General features: G+C 33.9%; 1 protein-coding gene across 17 annotated transcripts in view; it reads right to left on the reverse strand.

The window, feature by feature from the left end:
* LOC108135750 (dystrophin) overlaps window positions 1-26,804 on the reverse strand; it is a 165,673-nt gene that overhangs the window by 26,193 nt on the left and 112,676 nt on the right. For 12 of the 17 annotated variants that reach the window (XM_041709561.1, XM_041709559.1, XM_041709565.1 and 9 more), the window contains 3 exons: window positions 13,623-13,746; window positions 10,934-11,091; window positions 524-574 (listed from right to left, as the gene is read on the reverse strand). In XM_041709561.1, the coding sequence (XP_041565495.1) occupies window positions 524-574; window positions 10,934-11,091; window positions 13,623-13,746 (333 nt within the window). The remainder of the gene's footprint in view (window positions 1-523; window positions 575-10,933; window positions 11,092-13,622; window positions 13,747-26,804) is intronic. The other 5 variants (XM_041709560.1, XM_041709570.1, XM_041709566.1 and 2 more) reach the window with 1 other exon arrangement.

The raw sequence follows: 26,804 nt of genomic DNA on the forward strand, positions 1-26,804 counted from the left end.
AGTCACAATTAACATTTCGGGTTTCAATTGAGACTTATTACTGGAGGAAAGCAGATGAGTTAGAGACAATTTACAGAGCTTTCTTATCTCGTCTGTCAGGCAATTCAAGTGGGTCACCCCTTCATGGAGTTCGGGTTCAAAATCCCCACAAGCATTTTGCCGCTGTTTTATTGGTCGTCGCACGCAATAATTTTAAATGCTTGTCAACAGCTTCAATAAAAATACACCATATCACAAGAGAGATATGGATCTAGCCCTTAAGACCTTAAAGTACCAAGAGTTATCTTTTATGTTAGATAAATGTGTCACATTGATGGTGTTCTACTTGTAATCGGAATGCAAATGGAAATGGATATTGCCCTTGTGCCAAATGAATATTATTGTTATTGGGTGAGATTGTTTTTGGGGGTTGGGACTCCCACCGCCACACTTGTTGTTCGGTGCTCATGGGTTAATAATAAAAACAGGAATGTAAACGACAGACAGAATGTGAGAAAACAAAAGAAGAGAAAAGAAAACATACTTTGAGCGTGTTGGAAATTAGAATTTCCGATACAACCGATACAGATTGCGGCTGGAAAAATAAAACAAGAAATTTGATCACTTAAACAGGGAATTAAACAGGCATGTTAGATAAGAGAACTGCAAATAAACAGAAACACAATATTAATGGGAATTGTTTGCTCCAACTAACTCTCAAGCTGACATCATCGCTGCGATCGGGGATAAAACAAAATTTGGCAGGGGTTAAGAAACGGAAATCGACGAGAATTGGGGGCACAGCAGGCTGTCCGCGCAAATAAATTAACGATATTGATGGAGTTTAGAAAGTTTAACGGAGGCGAGAAAAATCGATTGGCCAAGCAGATGGCGCCTTCGATTTGAGTCATATGCGCTCTAATTAACCAACTGACACTGACACCCATTAAAAAAATGTATGAAAGAACAAAGATGCGTTCCCGCAAAACAATCGTATAACAAGTATGCGTATGAGCAACAACTTGATGATAAACAAGAAAGAAAGCAAACTTCGGCAAGCCGAAGTTCATATACCCTTGCAGCTATTGCAAGAATTAAACATTTTTGAAAACATTAAAATTATGATTTACTTTCGTATATGTTTAAAAACATTGAAGCTATGATGATTTGCAGCTCAATTATTTGATAGTTATTTTATATATTTTTATTATTTCTGAGGGAGCTATATGATATAGACGTCCGATTTTGATAAAATTTAAACCATAATTCTGAAATATTTAACCATTGCTATATGTCGAAGAACTACACAAAAAATTAAAAAACAGAAAAGTTATAATTTTTTTCATTTATTTTTCCGATTGTTCCTATGAGAGCTATATGATATAGTCGTCCGACTTTGATGAAATTTAAACCGTAAATCGGAAATATTTAACCATTACTAAATGTCGAAGAACTAAACAAAAAAATAAAAAACAGAAAAGTTATAATTTTTTTTCATTTATTTTTCCGATTGTTCCTATGGGAGCTATATTATATAGTCGTCCGACTTTGATGAAATTTAAACTGTAAATCGGAAATATGTAACTATTAGTAAATGTCGAAGAACTAAACAAAAAATTGAAAAACAGCAAAGTTATAATTTTTTTCATTTATTTTTCCGATTGTTCCTATGGGAGCTATATGCTATAGTCGTCCGATTTTGATGAAATTTATACCGTAAATCGGAAATGTTTAACCATTACTAAATGTCGAAGAACTAAACAAAAAATTAAAAAACAGCAAAGTTATAATTTTTTTTCATTTATTTTTCCGATTGTTCCTATGGGAGCTATATGCTATAGTCGTCCGATCCGACTCGTTCCGACTTATATACTACCTGCAATAGAAAGACAACTTTTGGGAAAGTTTCATGCAGATAGCTTTAAAACTGAGAGACTAGTTTGCATATAAACGGACGGACAGACGGACAGACTGACAGACGGACAGACGGACGGACAGACGGACATGGCTAGATCGACTCGCCTAGTGATGCTGATCAAGAATATATATACTTTATAGGGTCGGAGATGTCTCCTTCACTGCGTTGCAAACTTCTGACTGAAATTATAATACCCTCTGCAAGGGTATAAAAATCGCATCCAAAGAATCTGCGACACAATGTAAATCCAGATGAGATGCAAAGATATATGTGTGTATTTCTCATGTGAAAAAAAAGACGCGTTGGAGTTACAAGGCTACCAATAACACTCCGAATGATGACAATGATAAAGTGAGCCACAGCAGCCAAGGATATAATAAAGCAGACGGAAATACAGAGGAAAGGAGATAAAGCGAAATAAAGCGACAACTTTAACAAATAAACTGAGCACAACGACTAAATCTCCCAACAAAATTCAATAAAATGCAAAGTAAATAATAATAAACGACCTTGCCGAGCAGCACTTCCTCCGGTTTCCCGGGATATGTATTTTGGCCGTCTGTGGTCTCCTTTTTGACAGTTGAACGTGGGATTTTAAGCATACACACCTCGGGAGATGCAAATGGGATTTCCCTTGGCTGCAAAGGAATTGGAGAAGCGAGCTTATCTCCATATTCTCTGGCAGGCAATTAAATGGACAAGTCAATGGAACCATCCGCAATCCCAACACAAATATTTGACAGAATGCCATTCTTCGGGGAATTGGCTTATAAATTGAGTTTCCAACATGTTACACTACATATGTACTACATTCTTAAAAAAACAGTTTTAAGATCGCCAAAACACTTCAAAATATTACAATAACACAGTTTAAAGTGACAATTATAACCAATGATTGCTAACAAAAATTGTCAATGAACTGGTAACAATTGCATCTTGGAAGACATTTAAACCTATATTTATTGAGTGTGACAATTTCCACTATCGACAACATTTTCTCGCTGTGTACTACACCTATAGTAATCAAGTCAAGTCAGAGAGAGTGTGAGATGAGCACTTTTCCCGTTAATATTTTATATAAATACATTTCCACTGCGTTTGCCATTTTGTAAGTTCTACTCGCCAAAAGCTGAACTAGCAAAAATATTTCTTAACGCCGTTGTCATATTTTTTTTTATCCGCTTGTTCCCATCGCCTCCGGAGAGAGAAAACGAAATTACTATAATTTTCTGTGCAGATTCTGTTGCGTTTTGTTTTTTTTTGCGATTTGAGAACGGCGGTGAAAATAATGGTGTATTGAACACGCGCTACCACAAGTTGGTGAAAAGTGCGCACACTTTTAAACGTGACTGTTACAAAGAATTTTGTTTCATTTATCACACACACACAAAAACACTAAGTTCTGGTGTTATTACTCTTGTCGTTGTTGTTGTTGCTGTCTTGCGGCCAACGTTGACGAAAAATGAATATTATAAATTCGACCTTATTACTCTTGTTACTTTCGTTTGTTTTGCTACAGAAAAAAAGGTATGAAATAACACAAAAACAATTTATTTATGCAATTTTTCTTTTTGCAGCTTTGGTTTGCAATTGTTGTCGAGAAGGTGAATATTTTTCGCACTTTAAACACTTTTTCTGTGAGGTTAAATTTTTTTTTAAAACGATCCTTGAGTTAGGAATTTTATTTTTTTGTCATGATGGGAAGGTTTATTTTATTTTTTATTTTACCGGCAGATCGCGATCGCGACAAAAAACGCAACCAACTTACGCGCCGCCGCTTCGAAAACTGACCCAACAACAAAGCCGGCAAGCGTTGGAGAGCGAATCATCGCTGCACTCGAAAAAAAACACTCAAAAAACACTCGGAATATACTCAATAAATAGTACTCAAAACTCACATTCCCGAAAACGAAACTTGTTCTCTCGCCAAGAACTTGTTGCTCTTTTTCCGAGTTTTGTTTATGAATTGTTTAGGTCTTTATGCTGCTATTCCGCTCAGCTTTGGGCTCTCCCACTCACTCGTTTGGTTAACTCATTAAGTGGCTGTCATGTTGAGTGGCCCCATTGAGTGCCCCTCTCGAGTGTTGTTATAATTTTTCAATCTGCCAGATACTTCGCCCCTCCTTTGGCTTATTTATTGCCCGAGTTTCAGGCTTATTTCGATACAATTTATAAATGCATTTGAATGGCCTGTTTTTTGTCGCTCCTTATCTTCCCGCATTTTGGTCCGATTAGTTTTGTTTTGTTTTGGTTTTATTCGTTTGTTTTTATGGCTTTTTTATATGATAATTTACACGCATTTTCTGTGCGATTTTTTTCTCATGAGACTCATTTTTGAATGAATGATTTCTGTGACTCACAATGAAAATGTTTGGGGGTGTGGCGTTAAAAAATTGTGTAAAAATTCAATCAGAAGCCCGGTGGTTTTTGGAATACAAAAATTACGAATTTACATTTCAGCATTTGCTCTCAGAAATCAAATTTTTATGCATACCAAATAACTACATTTTATATTTGCATTTGCTCTCAGAAATCAATTTTTTATGCAAACACAATAACTACTTTATGATCTCTTACAAACATTTCATTGACAATATATGATTTTGAAATAATACAAAATATATATAATATTTAACATGCAAATAAAATTATTTTGAAGTTAAAAAAAAACTTATTTTCACTCTGAGAACTTCAATTTTTTTGTAAGTGCTCGCCAAATGAATGGAAGCCTAACGAATCTATGGAAAATCATAAAATATCAGGAAGCTGGTGATTCTAAATAAAATATATGAAGTATATCACGAATTTACATAATAAATAGCATTTACTCTTATAGAAATATTTGTTTTGGATAATTTGACCTTAAATATCAAAAATTAATAAAGATTTATTTTTAGTTGACAATATTTTAAAACAATACAAAATATTTCTAATATTATTACTATTTTAAGGTTACAAAAATATTTTTTTCTAGATGTGCAACTATTTTTTTAAGTGCTTTGCCAAATGAATGGAAGCCAAAAGACTCCATTGAAAATCCCAAAATATCAGTTTCAGTTCTTTTCTTTCTCCGATTTCCCTCAACGCCTGCCAACTCTCTGTTATTTTTGCCAACCAAATCTCATAAACAAAGACAGCAGACAAAAATGTACTTCCTTTTATTTTTTTTTTTTAACCGAAGAGGAAAGAAAGAGAAATGCAAAATTGGCAAATAATTTTCCCGTTTGGCCGCTCACACGTGACAAAGTGTGAAAAATGCCTCCAACTCATAAGCGTATTTTTCTTTTTCTGGGATTGTCTTAAGCCTTCACTTGCTTTAAAGGGCGGGGAAAAGGATGTGGAAAACCGAATTTATGAACTGCAGACGCGACAGAAAGCGACGGGAAAAGTTCGTTTGTGTCTCTGTCTGCAGAGTGCAGCCGGAAAATCTATTTTCGAGCGCATAATTTTCTTTTCCAGTCTGCCACCTTGTAGGGCAGTATTTTCTCCAGCCCTCCTCTCCACCCTAGTGTGAATATTTATCTTGGGCAATGCGATTTGTCGCCTGCCAGGCCAACAAAAAAAAGGAATTTAGAAGCTCAAAATGCATTTGGGAAATCTTTGAGTTTGCCTTGCATTCATTCGGATTTCCTGAATTTGAAAATTGAAATTGAATTCTCTTCCTCTGTCCCTTGACTTCTAATTGTTTTTTGAGGTCGTTGCATATTTCGTTGGGACTCGAATTTTCAGTTTGTGTGTGGCATTTATTAATGATGATGAATGGACGGAAGACTCTCGAAGAGACTTCCGATAACACAAACTAATTGGAAGTGCTAACAAAAGACGAACGAAAACAATGCAAACTTTCTTAGAGGTTTTACATTTACATATTTATCAAAGAGGCAATTGCAGGATTTTGTTTTGGGTTAAAGCATGGTTTTGCATTTATCAAATACAGAATTTAAATTGCAAATTTTAGTGGGTTTACCTAAAAAAAATATATAAAACAACATTCTAAAACAAAAAATTCAAAAATGTTTTTGTGACGTTCAGAAGATTAAACTACGCAATTATTTTCAAAAAATATCTTTAAATTTTTACTTTTATAAGAGTTGCTAAGAAAAAATACAGTCGCAGGACTTTGTTTGGATTTGCTGATTTAAAATGGTCTGTTGCTATTTTGGCATTTGATTTCGCTGTGTGAATATTTTCTTACTATCTCTGTTTTTCCAGTTTCGATCCCCATCCCCCGCATCAATTAATTGGAAAGCAACGCCAATTAGAGAACTATTTCATGCCATATTGCGATACCCCGTTGGCAAATATTTACCAAATGTTCGTTTTTACCCCCCGAACGCCAGAACGCCAGTCGGAAAAGAAAAACATACAATAAATGACAAATATTTATGAAATGAAAATCCTCGACTCTGCTAGAAGGGTCAACAGGGTGAAATTGGAAAAAGTTGACTACCGCACAAAATGGCGCCGTTAGCCTACGGAAAAAGGAGCAGAATCGAGCAGAAATATTGACAGGCTAAATGAATTGGCCACATGGTGAGCCACGTTCCAAATAGAAGGCATGGAAACTGCTGTGTGTGTGTGTGGCAATATAAGGCACAACACGTTTCACAATTATACATTGGTTACATTTCGTGGCATATTTGTGCAGTTTGCGCAAACAACAAACGGGGGAAAAAAAAAGACAGAGGCAACAAGCACACACAAAATGCCGCAAAAAGTCAGTTGGGGAGTGCAATATGCGGTTATTACATTGATTGTGGGTGTGGTAAAAGGATCCTTTCCCAGACAGAGCAATAAAAATAAACTAAGAGAAGAAAGCTGCATGGCCAAAGCATTTTAGCGCGACAATCATTTGATTTCCCAGGCGGTTGACGAGAAATTATATATTTGACACGGAAAATTCCCCCCTTTTCGACGCTCCTTAGTTGTTGTCTTCTTGTGACATTTTTTTTGTTTTTCTACTTTTTATCAGTGCTAAAGGATTTAATGGCACGGAATGCGGCTTTTATATTATGGTAAAAATCATTTGTTTGGGTAACCATTTCGAATGGAATAAATGCTAAAAGAACAATTTTAATTTATTTAATCCCCATCGAATTGCATTTAAGCTACATTTTTGGAAATCCATTAAACAATGTTTTGATAAAATTATCGAAGGTTTTATTTTATGTTAATCAGCAAAGCATTAATTTTCAATCAATCAATGACAGAGGTTTGCAATATGATTTTCTATGCTACCTTTCTTTTAACAATAAAAATTGTGGTCAAATATGATATCAATCAATCATATTTTAGCATTTTACCACTTTGTAAGCCGCCTTCAGTAAAAACAAAAAATGTTATACTATTTCTCATAAATAGTTAAAACAAAGCATTGTATACTTCTAGGCAGCGGGCTTTAATAAAGTTTCCACTTCAGGGGTTCAGTTCTCGACTAACGATGAGCACAATATTTACAAAATTGTTTTATTAGTTTTTGTTAGTTACTTGCCTTGTAATCTCGGTTGCTAAATCAAAATTTCCATAGATAATATTCTCCTGGTGTCAACCGAGGCAAGTTCGTAAAGTGTGCACATAAATCACAGGCCACACAACACGAAAGCTCGCACATGCATCACACACACTGCGTATGAGTGATTTATTAAACTATTTTGTGCCAAAGTGAGGGGGTTGGGCAACTAAATTGATTTCATTGTGTGCCATGGCCTGCATAATAAACCAAACACAAACTGCAACGAAAACTTTCAGCTTCTACAAGGACATTTTTCAGCTTTTACTTAAAGTGGTTAAGCAGCCAGAGGACAACGACCAAGGAGCAGCAGCAGCTGCGTCCGAGTGGTCATAAGGGGTTAAATGAGTTGCCTCTCGGTGTCCTGCCTCAATATCGACCACATGTGGTTAAATTATGGCCAGAGCGTACTGCCCTTTCACCATTTTCTGCCATTTTTCCAGCACTTTTCCGGGAAATCAATGAAACATATTTCAAAGCGTTAAGCAATTGCTTTTCAGCGTCCATTCAGCATGCCACTGCGGACTGCCAATTCCACAATTTTGCCCATTTTAAGTGGATGGTTCTCCGATTCGATTCGATTGGATTCTCTGGAGCGTGTGTCGCATGGGGATTCACGCATTCGCTGGAGCTCTCCTCTCCCCTCCCCTCTTCCCTGTCGAGTTAACTCCATAAAATTCAGAGTCTCGCATTATTTGCCAAATGAGCCAGAAGTAGTTCTGTGGCTTTGTCTCGTCTCGTCTCGTCTCGCCTCTTGGTCTCTTCGTTTCTGACCAACCCTTTTCATTAGCATGGCAGGACCGACATTCCACATCTGATTGAGTTTTGTGGGTGATTGCCGAGGAATTTCGGCGTGACATTGATGTTGATGGGCGACATGCATCATTCGGAGCGGAGCTCAACGAAAAGGGGGCGGAATATGCCCCCTAGGTTGATTGAAGACCCTTGCAGGGCATTGCATTGAGGTTTGGCTAAGCCATTGCCAATCAAACTTCATTAAGGTTGAATGCCTGTTTGCAAATCCTTGCTGTGAGAAATCCCAAAGGTAAGAGGTCTATAATTATATGCTGCTACTTCAATTTCCTATTTCATCTGCACTTTTGCATTTTAATTTCATTAGCAGTTATCGGTAAGCCAAAATCTCTCTAACAAGAAATCACAAAATTGTATTTCAATTCAAAAATGGATAGATACAAAATTAAGATATTTCTCTTTATGCATTATGAATATACGGGTTATTTCGATTCGGCTGTCTGTAAGCGGTTTCTTCAACTTATGCTTGCCACGTACAGTGTGGCGTATACGTAATGGCTGGCAACAAAACTACTTGTCTTCTCTCTGCTATGCAAATGAAATTTTCCCAGTAAAACTTTTTATTCAATTAATAGAAAATTTCCTCCGTTGGTCAATTAACCACGTTGGCCACCATGCTGCGGCTTAGAAGGGCGGGAATTCGCTTACTAGACTGGCTGAACTTTGCCCCAGCTATTTGGTGACTTCATTAAACGTGGCCCGACCAGGCTTTCATATAACGCCCTCAAAGTTTGCATATCCTCCCCCTTGTAATTGTTTTAAGTTGCATTTATTTCAACTTTTTATATTTTTCCAGCGTACCAATTTTCCGACTTTTCCTTACTGGCAAACTTTATTCTTTCATTTCTATTTTAATTTTTACTTTATTTTACCTTTTCAATGTTTTCACTTTTGCACCCCCCCTTTTAGTTTTTTCTACATTGTTAATTTTGTTCAAGTTTCTCCTATCAGTTTTTTTCGCATGCCAGGAAGCATACGAAAATTTAAAATACATTTCTGTGTAAGGGGGGCAAAGTATCGCCAAAATAGTTTACCAACTTTTGCAGGAAGGTAGTGCGGTTTTTTCAAACGCTTTTAACGTCATTTTTATGCCAGTTCAAAAAAATATTAAATGCACAAAAATGTTAAGCACTTTCGAGTAGTCTGCATTTTTTCGGTCTGTCGAGTGGCATTGAGAGATTGTTTTCGCACCGATTTACACTGCTGATTCAATTGGTTACGCGTTAACTGGTCCGTGAAACCTGATGGCCAAAACTATTTTGTCAAGGAGCATTTGAACGAGTGCCGGTCCGTTATTAAAATTCGTTAAAACTTTTGCTGCAAAAGTGGAATACTATCGCGGAAAGACAAACATTTATTTGATTTAAGTGGATTTCCAAACAACGCGGCAGACACCATACAATTTATTTATAAATATTTGCAGTTTTGGCATATTAAACCATCAACTGGGTCAACATTTCGTTTTGATTAGATCTGGCAAAATAAAAACAAATAAACATGGCAAACATAAAATGTTCACTATAAAGTTTGACCCAATAAAATGGAATCGTGCTCCCAAATGTAAAATTTGTCTGCAGATAAACAAGTAGGCAATATAAAAAGGTTTTAAGTTTCACTAAAGGAAATAGAACAATAGAGGGATATAGAAAGGAAGTTTAAAGCACGATTTATGTTTGTTTGATTTATTTATGCTTTCAGATCGTTCTGGAAAGGCAACGTTTTTAAAATAATATAGTAACTATCTGTAGAACTTATTCTTCATATAGAAAAGATTTAAGATCTTGCATAAGGCTTAGTAAAGCTCACTAAACTTAAATTTTGACTATTGAGCCTTTTTCTATGTTTTTACTGCTTTTGCTAACGCTTGAGACCTGGATTTCTTGATTTTTATGACTATTGCCCTTTGGTTGGTCGTTCACTCGGTCGCATTGATTTTCGCTCGGTTGGGCGTTTAGAGTGCCACCTATATACACAAAAACAGACGAGTATCGCATACAATATGTGCACTTTATGCGCTTTGATATTTTATACATTTTGTGCCCTCTGGACGAGTTGTTTTTGTTCCGAAATGGAAATGGGAATGGGTTTGCTCCATGTGGTTGGCCATTGTTTGCACAGTCTGTGTGACATTTTTATGCGATCAAACATTGTTGCATCAAATTTACGGTGCGTATGAGTAACGACGGCAGCAGCAGACATCAGGAACGGCCTGCCCTTCAACACATACATGCCCTTGCGGTGGAATATATTATGTTGTTGTTCTGTGACAGACTAAAACCCAAACGACGGGCGTCATAAAAAACACACTTGCATTTATTAGCCCAAAAAACAGGAACGAAACACAGAAGGACAAAGTATTCCGAGGGGGAACGAAACTTTTTCTGTTGTGGCCGCTGGAAATGTAATTGAATAAAGTATTTTTCACAGCGGAAAATGTGCCACGAATGCGTGAGAAATTGTAAGTTCTGCCAAGTAGTTTTGCCATAGGTTAAACTTTTTTTTTTGCGAAAACTAACTAAATTCGATTTCCTTTGGAAAATCCAATTCCCCTTTTTCACCAAAGAAAGAACACTTAACGAGCAGTTGTAAAAAAGCAAATTGCAAAAGCCATGGAAAATTATGCGTAATTCGAGTTCGAATTTCCATAAGCCCTACTCAAATTATGAAAATGTCACAGAGGAAATGAGAGGCAAAAGTTGCGAGTCTCGACTTACCGTCATGTACTCATCCAGGCGATGCTTCCAATTGTCAGATCTATCGATTAGATTGTTCCACTGCTCGGAAAGTTTTCCCACCTCCCGCCGGATGCTGCGTGTTAGCTCACGGCTCTGCTCCTCGGCGGACATGTAACGCGAGTCGGAATCATGGTTGGCTAAAAGAAGGAAAAGATTATGATAGGAGAACGTTGGAAAATTTATGAAAATCAAGTCAAGGACAAAGTTCTGACAAAAAAGACAATTGTGCTGCCATTAAATTGAGGAGTATGCCTCCTGGATTCCCCACCGGCACCTCTTTGCCATCCATATAGCTCAGCTCCTGGCACGTACGAGAGTTTATGAATTAGAGATGATATTATGGCTCTTAATGTCTGTCCGGGTCGATGATTGTGCTGCCACTTTGATTATGCTGATTGCTGGCTGTGATTAAATTTGCAATAAAATAATCTTTCGGACAGGTAAGCACTTGGGAATACCAAGCTGAAAGTTAAGTGAAAACAAAGGAGGAACTCAAATTTGATGCGCCAGGGGAATCAATTAGCTGGTCGGGCCAGTTGGCCAGTTGGAGCCAAAGTTTCGAGATAAATTCAATGAATATCGATGTCTTTAAGCCATCGATTAGCTTCGGTGAGACCGCAAAACCATCAGCTATTTCCTTCCACAACAATGAAAGATGAAAGGCAGTCGGCTGAGGGAAAATCGAAAAGGAAAAGTGTCAGGAAATTCGAAAGACAAACTGACGCGCTCTTGCGGCTGAGGGAAATGCAATAGGAGACTCACGAACGGACGGACGAACGGACAGACAGACGGGCGGACAGACAGATCGACCAACTGACTGACAGTCGAGTGGCAGCTGCTGCTGCTGCTGCTGCTTTTCAGGCTGCTATAAGCCAGCACAGTTACACAAAAAAGAGAAGCAACAAGGCGAACTCAAAGTTGGGTAAATCCAAATTTAATTTAATGCACGGACGGAGACAGCGAGCAACTTTTATGGCCAAAGGAGAGGTTGGACAGCTGGTAATGTGATGCTAAGCAAATATCGAGAGTTGAATACTTTTTCCCATCTCCATCGAAGTTTCGTTGTAATATTCAAATTCAATTTAAAGATTGAGTTTATCGCTTTGAATATTTTCTGCTTTTTGCTCGCTTCACTGCCTTTCTAGAGCGAAACTTTTCTTTTTCAATTTTGACTTTACAGAAAGAACAAACTTAAAAGTTGATTTTTAAATTGATTGGTGAGCCATGGTGAAATATTAAAATTATTATTTTATATGGATCTGTGAAAATGATGTGCCTGAGTCTTAAAAACATTAGCTGGATTTAATTATTAATCGCGAAGGCAACCCCAAAGTAAGACTAAAATTTGAATTGATAAAATGTAATAGTCCATTATACCACTTAAAAAACTATATCTGCTTGTATAAATAAATATCTTTTTATTTTCCACCAAAACATAGTATCTGTTTTATTAGCTGTTTAAATTGTTCATTTCAATGTACATTAAAATTCATTTGCCCTGGTTGTTTTAGCCCACTCGCTGAATTCGACTGGGCGAACCACAACACAAAATAAACATCAGAATGCCTAAAATCAAAGGCCACATGCGGACCGTGATTTGGGGACGCGGCCAAATCTCTCCCACAGCTGATGGTTGGCACTAATAGCGTACTAATCGCTCTAATTGCTCTGGTCCCAATTATCGTTGACGCCTCCCCATCTCCTCGGGCCCCAATGATGCCACAAAAAAATCGAAAACAAATCCCCAACCAGGCACTAACCTCCTTTCCCACCAAGATAAACCCTCACAGCCATTTGCTAAATTGTTAACTACAGTCTAAAAAAAAGAAAAAAAAAAGAAAAACTACAGATCTGAGCTTTGAGGGGCGCACGTGGTAAGTGTGGTGGTGCAAAATCAATTGCCAATTCTCTGGTTGCCCAACAACAGTTGTCTACTTTTAGGCGCTCACGTCCCGAAGTTCTATCCTTGGATTTGGGTGCGTGTGAGTGTGCGTGTGAGTGTGAGTGGTAGTGTGGTTTTTGAGCTTACTAAGCTTTTGTAAAATAGTTAAAGCAAATTCTTACATGTTAGTTTTTCATTGATTCGTGAGAGATATTCGACAGAAAGTTCAATCAACTGAGAAATGCCCTACGGAATGTGGGTCGAATGTGGAAATTGGATAAAAAGAAAATGGTTGTTGCTGAATTCACTTGTTATGAAATAAAATTGTTGAGATATTCAATTGAATGTGTGTATCAATGAATGACCTACATAAAACATTAAATTAGAAACTGATAAATTTAATTAAAATGTTAGTTTTGGGTTATTTTTCAAATGTCTTCAATACTGAACATAATTGTGTAAGCAACTAAACGTTATCATGTTAATTACAAAAATCACATAAACGACTTAAAGCAAATAAACTGGTATTTAAGCTGTCAAGCTCATATCATGATCTTCACACTTTTGAGGAATGTGTCAACGAACCCTTTAACTATCCCATTACCACGACATTGTCTATTATTCCTCGTGCAGTTTATAGATCATGATTTCCCACCGACCCTAACGAATCCAATTTCAGTTCTGCGCCACAAGAGCCCTTGAGAAGATTCATGGAAAATCTTTTTGTGGTCCCCTTAATGGGCAGTTTAGTGGGCGACTTTTTAGTGTGCCAGTCATAAAACTTACCCTCTGTATCGCTGGTATCCGAGACGGCTGCTTCGTTGGCGATGTACTGACGACCGCTCGTTAAATTGCTCTCGACGATTGGCCGCTTATCCTCCAATTGGCGTCGAAAGGCTTTATGATCGTCCTGCAAGTGGAACGGCAATGAATGCAATACATGAATGAATGAATGAAACTCCACTAAAATAAATATATATAAAAGTATATTTGGGTTTGCGGCGATATTTTCCGGCCCTCCAAAAATATAGTTGAAGTGGTCAAGGCCCATAAACTATCAAGGCAATGGCATCCTCTGCAAGTAGCTACAACTAATGCATTCGGCCTTTAATTTTATTGGGGTTGAAAAGGGATTCAGTAATGCCATAGGTTTCACCGAAATGTTCAGTGTGCATGGTTCTGTATCCCAAGATTTCGGTCACCAAAAACACAGGTACTTTTCCCTATACCTAAAAAATAGCCTTTGTATACACATAGATAGGATAAACCTAAAAAATAGCCTTTGTATACACATACATAGGATAACGGAATTTCTGATTTTAACTAGAAACTATCCTGACGGCTGAGAGGCAGAGAAAGAGAGAAAGTCTCTCTTAGAAACATTTGACTAGCTCAACTAGATACTAAATTATTTTATAACAGGTATATTAATAATTTCAAATCAGAGCGCCTTAAATTAAAAGACCGTAATTATATATTATATTTATTAATTATATATTTTAATTATATATTATAATAATATTATTCTTAAACAATTTAAACTATCTAAATAAAAATTTAAAATATATATTATTCATAAAAATTAACTGACGATTTTAAATTTTTATCATATTCTTACATAGTTAAAATTATTAAGAAAAAATGTTGTTTGTTATTTATCATATTTTTAAATCAACTCCAGCGCTCAACCGGTACAAATACAGCGCCTGCGCTATCGGATTAAATGTTATGTAATGTAAAACAAAAATTCTAGGCTGTTACTTAACATATTTTAAAATCAGATCCTGATCTCAACAGAATCAAAAACAGTTTCAGCGGTTAACCTGTTCAAACGACTATTTTACATTCCAGAATTTTACATTAGTTCACTATTTCGCCGCCAGGGGGCGACAATGAGAGTAAGGATATATGCAACCCGCCAAACGGCCAAAGCGCCATCTATGTCTCAGTATGCGCGGCTTAGCTCGTAAAGCGTCATCTAAGAGTCATTAATTTTGGGTTGTGTCTTGACTATATGAGGATCAATTTGACAGGATCCCTTTGAAAACTGTGATTACATATATCCTTACTCTCATTGTCGCCCCCTGGCGGCGAAATAGTGAACTAATGTAAAATTCTGGAATGTAAAATAGTCGTTTGAACAGGTTAACCGCTGAAACTGTTTTTGATTCTGTTGAGATCAGGATCTGATTTTAAAATATGTTAAGTAACAGCCTAGAATTTTTGTTTTACATTACATAACATTTAATCCGATAGCGCAGGCGCTGTATTTGTACCGGTTGAGCGCTGGAGTTGATTTAAAAATATGATAAATAACAAACAACATTTTTTCTTAATAATTTTAACTATGTAAGAATATGATAAAAATTTAAAATCGTCAGTTAATTTTTATGAATAATATATATTTTAAATTTTTATTTAGATAGTTTAAATTGTTTAAGAATAATATTATTATAATATATAATTAAAATATATAATTAATAAATATAATATATAATTACGGTCTTTTAATTTAAGGCGCTCTGATTTGAAATTATTAATATACCTGTTATAAAATAATTTAGTATCTAGTTGAGCTAGTCAAATGTTTCTAAGAGAGACTTTCTCTCTTTCTCTGCCTCTCAGCCGTCAGGATAGTTTCTAGTTAAAATCAGAAATTCCGTTATCCTATGTATGTGTATACAAAGGCTATTTTTTAGGTTTATCCTATCTATGTGTATACAAAGGCTATTTTTTAGGTATAGGGAAAAGTACCTGTGTTTTTGGTGACCGAAATCTTGGGATACAGAACCATGCACACTGAACATTTCGGTGAAACCTATGGCATTACTGAATCCCTTTTCAACCCCAATAAAATTAAAGGCCGAATGCATTAGTTGTAGCTACTTAAAGCTGTAGTTGTATTAATTCATGGAACTACTGATTGTAAACCCATTTAATTAATAGTATGAGATCTCGACAAGATCTCCACCACCATATACTCTATGGTGCATCTACATACACACAACTATTCAGTCGCCATCACAGTTGTTTGAGAACCATGTACTTCTAGAAATTTTCCACCCTCACACACACAAGCAAACACGCACCCACAATCCCATATGTTTATCGAATATATACGAGTCTCCCCTACCCTATTCTCCAAACAGAGATAGTTAAAAAAGAGTCTTCGTTCAATTATATCAACCAGGTAAAAGTTAGTTCTTTGGATCTAAGGAACGAATAGACATCGTCGGTTTACTGCGTTCTGTTTAAAACTCTATTTTCGTTTTTAATTTTTGTGTGCTTAATAAAAAGTATAAACAAAAAATATTAAGCAATGGCTTCAGTGCAGTGCGATATTTGTAATAACAAAATTAATCTGTCGGAGTTCGAAGTTCATTACGAGGAGTGCTCAAAACCTCGAAATGGTATTGCACCAAAAAATAAGATTAGTTGTGATTTATGTTCAATTGATGTAGATTGTGAAAAATTTAGTGATCATTATAAAATGTGTCTAGGACCAAAAAATGCTTTCAATGCGCTAATGCAAGCCCGGGCCAAAAATACAAAAAAGATAGATATCAACGAATATGATATTATTGACCAGCTACCATCTACTTCGAGTGCTGGAATTAAGCGAAGTAGAAATGATGAAAATTCCGCTCTTGAGAGTAATCCAAAAAGGATTAAATCTCAAATCGAAATTATCTGCGATCTATGTGGAGAAAGATATCCCCAAACCGGAAAAATCAAACATTTAAAATCGGAAAAGCATAAGAATGCAATTGCTAGAAGAGTAACAGATGTTGAAATAATTCATCTGGCTTCAGATACAGAATTCCCAATCAAATCCTATAGGGTTCAATCAACCAGCACATCCAATTTTATTGATATAAAAGAATTCTATAATCAATGTCAAAATAATATTAAACAAATTCTTACTAGATGGCTAGAGGAATACATATCAATAAAATTCAGTTTACAAGTATATGGACTATATGTAAAATACACAGAGGAGGGAGAGTGTATTGAAACCTTTAAACATTTTGGAACGGCCTACATATCTGTGTATGATGTTGATAACTTACCTACTAGAATTGATGAAGGTATCGATTATTTATCAAATGCTAGTAGTGAGTTCCAGGAAAGAGATTCTGGATGGGCAATAAAAGCATTTAAATATTTTGATATTACAATAATAAAACTGGAGCACATTCCTGTAAGAGGATATATTTCAGCACCTCCTACTATTAAGGCTAAGAACGCTTTAATTAATGTTAAAAACAATGATAATTATTGTTTTAAGTGGAGTATACTAGCTTCTATAGCTTATAAAAGTCATTCTTTGGAAACATTTTCTAACCCCAGACAACGGAGGTTTGCTAGAGAACAATTACAACTCCCCATAAAATATATAAATGTTAACATTTCACAAGAAAAAATAAAGTACAAACAAGTGGAACTTAATTTTTCAGGAATAGAGTTTCCTATTACGAAAAAGGGGATAAAAAAATTTGAGAAATTGAACCCCAACTTTAGTGTTAACGTATACGAACACGATTCTAAAGGAACACAAATTGTTGGACCAGTAGTAAGAACTGATTTTAAGGGGAGACCATCCCATATCAATTTGCTGGCAATTTCAAACAACAATTTGATGCATTATGCTTATATAACCTGTATGAGAACACTATGCTACTCACAGCATTCAAAATCTAGAACCCCTGCCTATTTTTGTGAAAACTGTTTACAGTTTATAACGTCAACAAATTCTACACATGATACCAAGGAATGCGGTAAAGTGGCTGCGGAATATCCAAAGCCGAATACCATAACAAAATTTAAAAATTTTTATAAAAAACTATCACCACCGGTAGTTATATATGCAGACATTGAAGCGGTATTAAAAAAAGTTCACACAACCCAAAACGATCCATCAATTTCATCTACAACAACATCTCAAGAGCATATTGCTTGCGCTGTATCATTTTTTGTGGTACATAAATATAACCCAAGTCTTAATAGACAATGGACCTATGAAGGTAAAAACAATATTACAATCTAAAGTGATTTAATATTAATAAATATATTTTCTTTTAAAGGAGATGATTGCATTAAAAAGTTTTGTCAAGCACTCAAGGATACTACCAAGGGCTTATACCACAAATATTGGACCACCCAAACAAGGCTCCAAGATGAATGCGAACCTATCTCCGTCGACAACGATAATTGCTGTGCCTGTGAGTTACCGATACGGGATAACGCAGAAATGTTTTATGATCAATTTTCTGGTAGCCATATAGGCTATATCCATAAAAATTGTAAAGTAGATTATAAGTTAACTGAAGCGTTTTTCCCAGTAGTTTTTCATAACCTTTCTAGGTATGACATTCATTTATTTATTAAGGAATTAGGAAATAATTTAAAACCGATTCCTTGTAATAAGGAATTATATATTGCTTTGACCCAAACTATTAGATTTGATGAAAAAGATTATTACAAAATTCAATTCATAGATTCCAACAGGTTTTTAAATTCTAGTCTAGAAAAACTAGCTAGCTACATGGATGAATCTAATTTTAAACTTTTAAAAACTAAATTTCAAGGGGAGAAATTTAATCAAATGAGACAAAAAGGGGTATTCCCATATGACTTTTTAGATAGTTTTGAAAAAATGGAAGAAAAAAATCTCCCGCCAATTGAATATTTCTATAATTCCCTAACAGACCAACCTTGTTCTTTTGAGGCTTACCAATTTGCTCAAAAGGTTTGGTCAACCTTTAATTGTAAGAGTATTAGGGATTATTTAAAATTGTATTTAGAAAGTGATGTTATGATTTTAGCAGATGTTTTTGAGAATTTTAGAATAATATGCCTACAAATATATAAGCTTGACCCAGTTAATTATGTAACAGCTCCATCAATTTCCTGGGATGCTATGTTAAAGTTCACGCGAACCGAATTAACTTTAATAAGCAATCCTGATATGTACAATTTTATTAAAAGATCTATACGAGGGGGATTGACTCAATGCACCCAAAGAATTTCGTGTGCTAATAATAAGTACATGAAAGATTTTGATAGTAACAAACCTGTTAACTTTTTAGCTTACATAGATGCTAATAATTTATATGGATGGGCTATGAGTCAACCTCTTCCTATATCAGAATTTAAATTTTTGAATAATCTGGAAATTAATCAATTCGATATTAAAAATATATCAACAGAAGGGGATTACGGATTTATGCTAGAAGTAGACCTTGAATACCCTACTGAAATTCATGATGCTCATAATTCGCTGCCTTTTTGTCCTGAAAGTAAAATACCTCCAGACTCCAAAATATCAAAATTAATTGCAGACTTATGTAATAAAGAAAATTATATTATTCATTTAAAATATCTGCAACTTTGTATTCAACATGGACTTAAAATAAAAAAAATTCACAGAATACTAAAATTTAGACAATCTTGTTGGTTAAAACCCTATATAGATTTAAATACAAAACATAGAAAATTAGCTAAAAATGAATTTGAAAAAAATTTCTATAAATTAATGAATAATGCTATATACGGAAAAACTATGGAAAACGTTGAAAAGAGACGAGATATAGCTCTAGTTTCCCATTACCATTCAAAACAGAACTCTCCTGGATTTAGACAACGAATAGCTAGTCACAATTTTCACAGTGTAGCACTTTTTGGACCCAATTTAGCTGCAATAGAAGCCACAAAATCTCGCATACGTTATGATAAACCCATATATATTGGTTCAAGTGTTTTAGAACTTTCTAAATGGTTAATGTATGATTATTTCTACAATTTTCTATCGATTAAGTGTCCTTCATCAAAAGTTATTTATATGGATACTGATTCCTTTATATTGTCAACGCAAGAAGATTTTTATAAATTAATCAAAGAAAATCTGAATCGGTTTGATACTTCAAACTTTAAACAAAATAACATCTATAATATACCTCAAGTTAATAATAAAGAATTGGGTTTAATGAAGGATGAAAATGCAGGTCAAATAATGAAGTCTTTCGCAGGGTTAAAGGCTAAAGCCTACTCGCTCTTAGTTGTAAAGGAACCTAATCAAAATTCAGATCAAAGTCCTTATGATTGTATTAAAAAGATAAAGGGAGTTCAAAAATCGGTTGTAAATAAATTATCACATACTAATTATATAGAATGTATTAAACAAAAGAAAACTTTTTATGGTGAACAACGAGTTATTAGAAGTCGATCTCATAACCTTTATACTGAGATTGTTAACAAAATAAGTCTTAATTATAAGGATGATAAAAGATTTATATTATCCGATAATATACATACGCTAGCTTACGGTCATTTTAAAATTAGAAATATTTTAGATGAGAATTAAGATTAATCAAAATGTATTTAAAATATATTAATGTATACATTGTAAATTTGTAATATATTATATTATATAAATATAAATAAATAAATAAATTATTATTTAAAAGAAATAATTTTGTGTATGTGTTTCTATTCCATCTTATTATTTCAGTAGATTTTGTTTATCGATCCATGAAGCGTGGCTTTCATCAAAACCAAACCACTTAACTTTAAGTTGATTCTTTCGTTTCTTTAAAATTTTCTCTACTAAAAATGCATTAGGGTCTTTTACTCGTTGAAGTTCCGGTTCATAAAATGATCCATTAATAGGTTCACTCTTATAATCCTCCAAGTCATATGTTACAGGATAAGTTGCCTTTACTTTTATTATTTTGAATACCTCAGCCGTAAAATTGGGTTCGTATCCTTTTATAAATACACCCTTATATTTACTTATTCGAACGTAATCCCCCACTGAAAATTTGTGTTGTGGAAATATCTTGGGCATATTATAAACTGATTTTAATATGAATTCTTCATTTTTAGGGCATACATCCACAGGATTCATTTTTATTGTTCTGTGGTATGAATTATTATATTCATACACAAGATCTTTGATTTTGTGTATCCATATATATTTTCCCTGCATACTAAACATTTTCCACATTTTATTTTTTAATGTTCTATTAAATCGTTCACATATAGAAGCCTTTAAATGTGTGTAGGTATGATAATGATTTATTTGTTTTTGTTTCATCAAATTTTCAAATGTAGAATTAAAAAATTCTTTTCCTTGATCTGATTGAATATTTTTTGGCGTAGTTTTAGCTGTTTTGAATATAGTTTTCATTGCTTCAACTACATCCTGTGCAGACTTTGATTTAACTGCGATGGCATAAGCGTATTTTGAGAACGTATCAATAACAGTAAGTAAATACTTATATCCACCATTTTCTTTACTAAAAGGAATCATTTCAACTAAATCAATTTGCCAGGTATCATTTATCCCTTTTTGTACAAATTTACGACGGGTAAAGTTTTTTCGAGCTTGTTTATGAATTTCATTAACAACTTGCTGTTTACTCATTTCTTTATTTTTTATTAGGTGATGATGAACGTTTAGATATTAGTGATTGCTTATATACAAGTACATCGTTTTTTATTTCTTTACGCATCTTTTTTGAAATTTCAAAACACAATCGTGTTAAATCTATTTTAACATTTTTATCGTAAGATCCCTCCAAATCAGATAATTGAACATCATACTTTTGTAATGAAACACACTTTGGAATAATGTGATTATAATAAAGATATATAACTTGTTGACTTAATATTGAATTCCAACATAAAAATGTAGTAAAAAATATACCTAATCTCAGTAAGGATCTCCAGGACTCACTATCAAATTCAATTTTGTTACCGTACTGGTTTATTACTATAACATACTGCTTATCAGATTTCCGAAATCTAAAGTTACATTTAATAGTAGACATGATTGGGTGATCAATAATTGTATCGGGCATTAAGAAATCGTATTGATCAAGTTTTAGTTGAATATACTCCTTGTATGTAAGAAGTTGCATCCATTGATCTTTTTCAAATCCAACGAAATTATTTTTACTTTGTTGCATCCAGATCATTGGTACGAATTTTCGTGATGTTGACAGCCCGCATTTCAACTTTAAATTTTGTACAACATAGTACTCGAACCCGAAAATGACTTCATGATCCTGATTCTTTCGGGGTTTTTTATTGCTTTTAACTTGACACATGTCCATAGTGGTTGAGCTCTATTTTAAAACTGTTAGTTTGAATCAATCCGACCGCTATATAAAGGGAAGTGTTCAGACAGTTCTACACTCAGTTGATTAAAAAATCTCATCCCACCATGAACACCGTAGATCGAAGTTCAAGCGTAATAGTTGATTTCCAATATTTACTCGGAAACAACAAACAAATTTTTGTAAAGGAACTTGCATTCATGCAAGCCGGAACAGTGATTCCTAATTTTTTTCATTTCCAACCACCATTTAATATAAAGGAATTGGATAATGAAACAATTAAACAGCAACACTTAAATCGACAGAATATTAATGGATTGGATTGGTCAGCTGGAGATGTACCATATACCTGTTTAGAAGAAATACTCACTCCCCTAAATAAGTATAGTTCAGTTATTGTCCGTGGTGAAATTAAAAAACATTTTCTATCTAAGTATTTATCAACTACAATTGTTGATATTGATATTGGAAAAAGCTTAACTCAACTACCTAATTTTTTCACTAATTGTAAAATACACAAGAAAAAGTTACCACTTCGATGTTCATTAAATAATCTGTTTAAGCTTTTTGTAATCTTAGAACATTCCAACTATGAAGTATATTGTAATGCTAACATATATGTTTAACCATCAGTAATAAAATTATCACTGAACTAAGAGGCTGTCTTTATCAATGGATTCCTTCAAGGGCCTGTTTGGGAATGACCCCCGCAAAAAGGGTTATACTCAACTCATTTATTGTAATTATTGTGGATCTGATTCTCATTTCGAAAAGAACTGCGCTAAAAAACGTGATCAGGAAAAATCTAAATAAACACATATTGTAATTCAAGGATAATTTTTATGAAAATAAAAATGTTCACTCAATTTATACATCCCTTCACAATGTTAATTTGTGGCCCTTCAGGATCTGGAAAAACAACCTTTCTCGAAAATCTAATAAACAAAAAGAATGATTTGCTAAATGTTTCAGTAGATCGAATTATTTGGTGTTATGGAGAGGAGAGTGCTAAACCTAATTTTAATAACGTAGAATATCATAAAGGAGTTCCCGAAATAATTGAAAATGAGAATAAGGAACCTATTCTTTTAATATTGGATGACTTAATGATGGGGGCATTTAATAAAAGTGTATGTGAACTGTTTACGAAAGGATCACATCATAGAAATTTATCAGTAGTAGTCGTAACTCAAAATATATTTCATAAATCATCGCATACCAGAGATATCTCACTAAACACAAAATACATAGTTGTTTTTAAAAATCCTCGTGATAAACTTCAATTTCAATGTTTAGCCAGACAAATTTATCCAGAAAACCCGTCAGAACTTTTCAGAATATATAAAGAAGTAACAGAGCAACCTCATGGATATTTACTAATTGATCTCACCCAAGGAATCAACGATCTCTTAAGATTTAGAACTGACATTTTTAATTTAAAATTTACAGTGTGTTATTCAGATGAAAATGGTTTACAAAAAGAACCTAAATCGCTTGAAAGCGAACAAACATTTATTGTATGTACTCAAAAAGGCTAACAACAAACTACGTAAGGCAATTATAAGTAATAGTGATAGTGAGTTGGTAAAAACATTAGTAGAGATCGTATTAAACACATTACACGGAAATCATAAGCTTACGAAAAACCATTTAACTGCACTCAAAAAGTATAAAAAAGTATTACGATATTTATCCTGTCCAAAGCGTTCTTTAAATTCTAAGAGAAAAGTTCTAATTCAAAAAGGTGGTTTCTTGCCAATTCTAATAAATTCATTGCTTTCTGGAATTTTTGGAAAAATTTTGAATCATGTTTAAAAATAAACATAATTTAAACAAAGTAATTTTAATGAACCCCATCACTTATCAGAAATTGGTTAACGAAAATAGAGGTAATGAATTAATAAGTTTAAAATTTTTACCAATTTTAAACGATCAGCGAATAAGTGATTTCGATAAATGGATAAAAATTCGCCAAGAATTGTCTTATTACCAAAATAAAAAACGAAATAAATCATGGCATGGACAAACTGATCAAAAGACACCTCTTACATTAACTAGACCTAATGAGTCCCAAACAATTGATTGGATTGATGAAAAACCTAGTTCTTCGGGGACTAAATTTAAATTTGATGAATCACTTCCAAAAAAGGTTGAACTTCCTGACTTACCATCTGAAAGCGAAGATGAAGATTTTAAGTCGAATAGAAAAAATACTTTATTGGATAACAAACGAAAAATAAGTGAAACTTCCTTTTTAGATACTAATGAAAATGTTAAGAAGATGGCAGTGACAAAAGTGAAGCTTAATGATAAACAACGCAAATTAAGAGTAAATTTAAAAAAATTAAAGCGGGAACATCTCCATTTCAAAATCTAAGATATGTAACAGGACGTGAAAAATTAAGTAGATCGGTTAGAACTAGAAATCCAGTACAAATAGGAAAAAACAAACTTAATTGGACTTCATACCAATAATTGCCATATTTAATTCTAAAATGGGTTATTTACATGAGTTTTATATCACCTTACTCAGTAATGATTCACTAAATGTATTTCCTGATAATGTTAAATGTGCATTTACTAATATTGTAAATATTCCTGAAGATATGAATGATGATTGGGAAGTTGGAATTACAGACATTTATCTAAATAATTATATCAAACATGTATCAGATAAAGAAATAAATACTTCTAAAGATATAGAAAACCCCGAAGCAGAATTTATAAGTTTAGTAAATGCTGAAACATTTAGATATACTAATGTACCCATTGAATCAAAAACACCTGAACTTGGATTAATTTTTATTTACACCGATATAATCAAACCGAGAATTGTTGGGAGTAAAAGACCCCGTTGTCTTCGTGTTTTACATTATAATGGAAAAGAAAAAAATATTCAGTTCAAAAATATTGAATATTACCCGTTAGACATCTGGTCACCAAACGAGATCTCAATTTTAATTACAGATTCAAATGGATATAAGGTACCGTTTGAAACATCGGTAGTCCCAATATTTACTACTCTTCACTTTAGAAGAAGGAAAAGATTTATACTATAAATAATACTTGCTCTATTATAAGTAACTCAGAATAAAAATAGTCACCATGGTGAAATCTTATCATCAATATTATTTAAATCAGTCTGGTGGAGGATTAAGTAATATAGGAAGTCTTTATATATCACCTCGAATAGTTCAACAAGGGCGAGGAATCGGGAACTTTTTTAGTGGTCTTTTTAACTACATAAAACCACTTTTTCTTTCGGGCTTAAATGCTATAAAAGATCAAGCCACTGAAACTGGAAAAGCTGTAATTAATGATCTCGGGAGAAAACCATTACGAAATATTGTTCAAGAACAAAGTAAAATTGCTTTACAAAATCTGTCAAATAAAGCAATTGATAAAATGACTCGCTTCCAAAATGGTAATGGAAAACGGAATAAAAAGCGTAGTGCAAGGAAAAAAAGACTTCATTCAACGTCCAAAACACATAGTAAACGTACCAAAACGCCGCAAAAAAGAAAAAAGTTATCAAGAAAATTAAATATAAGCGATATATTCTCTAAGACACAATGAGTAACCATATTGAATGTATGAAAAGTGAATTGGATTTGTTTGCTCCGCACCCTACACAAAGCTCTATTCTAAAAACTGAAGAAGTATCATACAATCCAATTGCATCATTAGATAGTGCTTCTTCAATCGAATTTGTTTGTTTGGGTAACGGTGAAACATATAGAGATTTATCAAGTGTTTATATACGTCTTGTAGTACAATTAAGAAAAAATGACAACAGTGCCATCGAAGGAAATACCGTGGGTGTAGTAAACAATATTCTACATTCCATTTTTCGAAGTTCTTCAGTTTATTTAAATAACATATTGGTATCACAGAGTGATAATAACTACCATTATAGAGCATATTTGCAGACAGTTTTAAATTACGGTAGTGATGCCTCTGAAAGTCACTTATCAGCTCAAGGTTATTATCCAAATTTTGGACGAATAACTGCGGGTCAATATGTTTATCCCACAACAAATGATACCCTAAAAAATATATTCAAAAATAGTAATAAGGTTGAACTATTTGGTAAAGTTCACGGAGATATTTTTAATCAACCTAAACTGCTCGTAAACAATGTTGATTTAAGGATTAATTTCAATATTGAGAAAACTGCATTTTATTTAATGGAAAATGAATCGGAATCAAATCTAAAGATATTAGAAGCTCAACTTTTCATGAATCATATAACTATCAACCCCAGCATACTATTAGCTCATCATCATGTATTACAAACCAAAAATGCTATATACCCATTTAACAAAGTCGAAGTAAAGTCTTTTACAATATACCCTGGAAACAATACTTTATCAATAGATAACGCAGTTATCGGTCAGCTACCAAATTTTTTAGCATTTTGTATGGTAAAAAACCGTTCATACTCAGGAAATCGTAGTTTGGATCCATTCGATTTCGAACATTTTAAAATTCAACGATTTAATCTTTTGGTAAATGGAGTTCAAGTTCCTTCTCAAGCCTTAGAGTTTGATTACTCGAGCGCTGAAAACGCACAAAGTGCAAGAGGTTATAATATGCTATTTAGAGGAACTGGAATAAAACATTACGATCGAGGACTGCAAATTACAAAGGAAATGTTTGATAAAAATAGTTTTATATTAGCCTTTGACTTAACTGCTGATCATTCAAACTCAACGGTTTGCTCGAATTTAATATCTCAAGGAACTATTAGGATTGAAGGTCGATTTTCAGTACCACTTGCTGAAGCAGTGACTTGTTTAGTTTATTGTGAATACGATTCAATGATAGATATTGATAAGAATCGAAATAT

This window comes from Drosophila elegans, unplaced genomic scaffold, assembly GCF_018152505.1.
Source record: "Drosophila elegans isolate 14027-0461.03 unplaced genomic scaffold, ASM1815250v1 contig_476, whole genome shotgun sequence".
NCBI classification, from domain to species: domain Eukaryota; kingdom Metazoa; phylum Arthropoda; class Insecta; order Diptera; family Drosophilidae; genus Drosophila; species Drosophila elegans.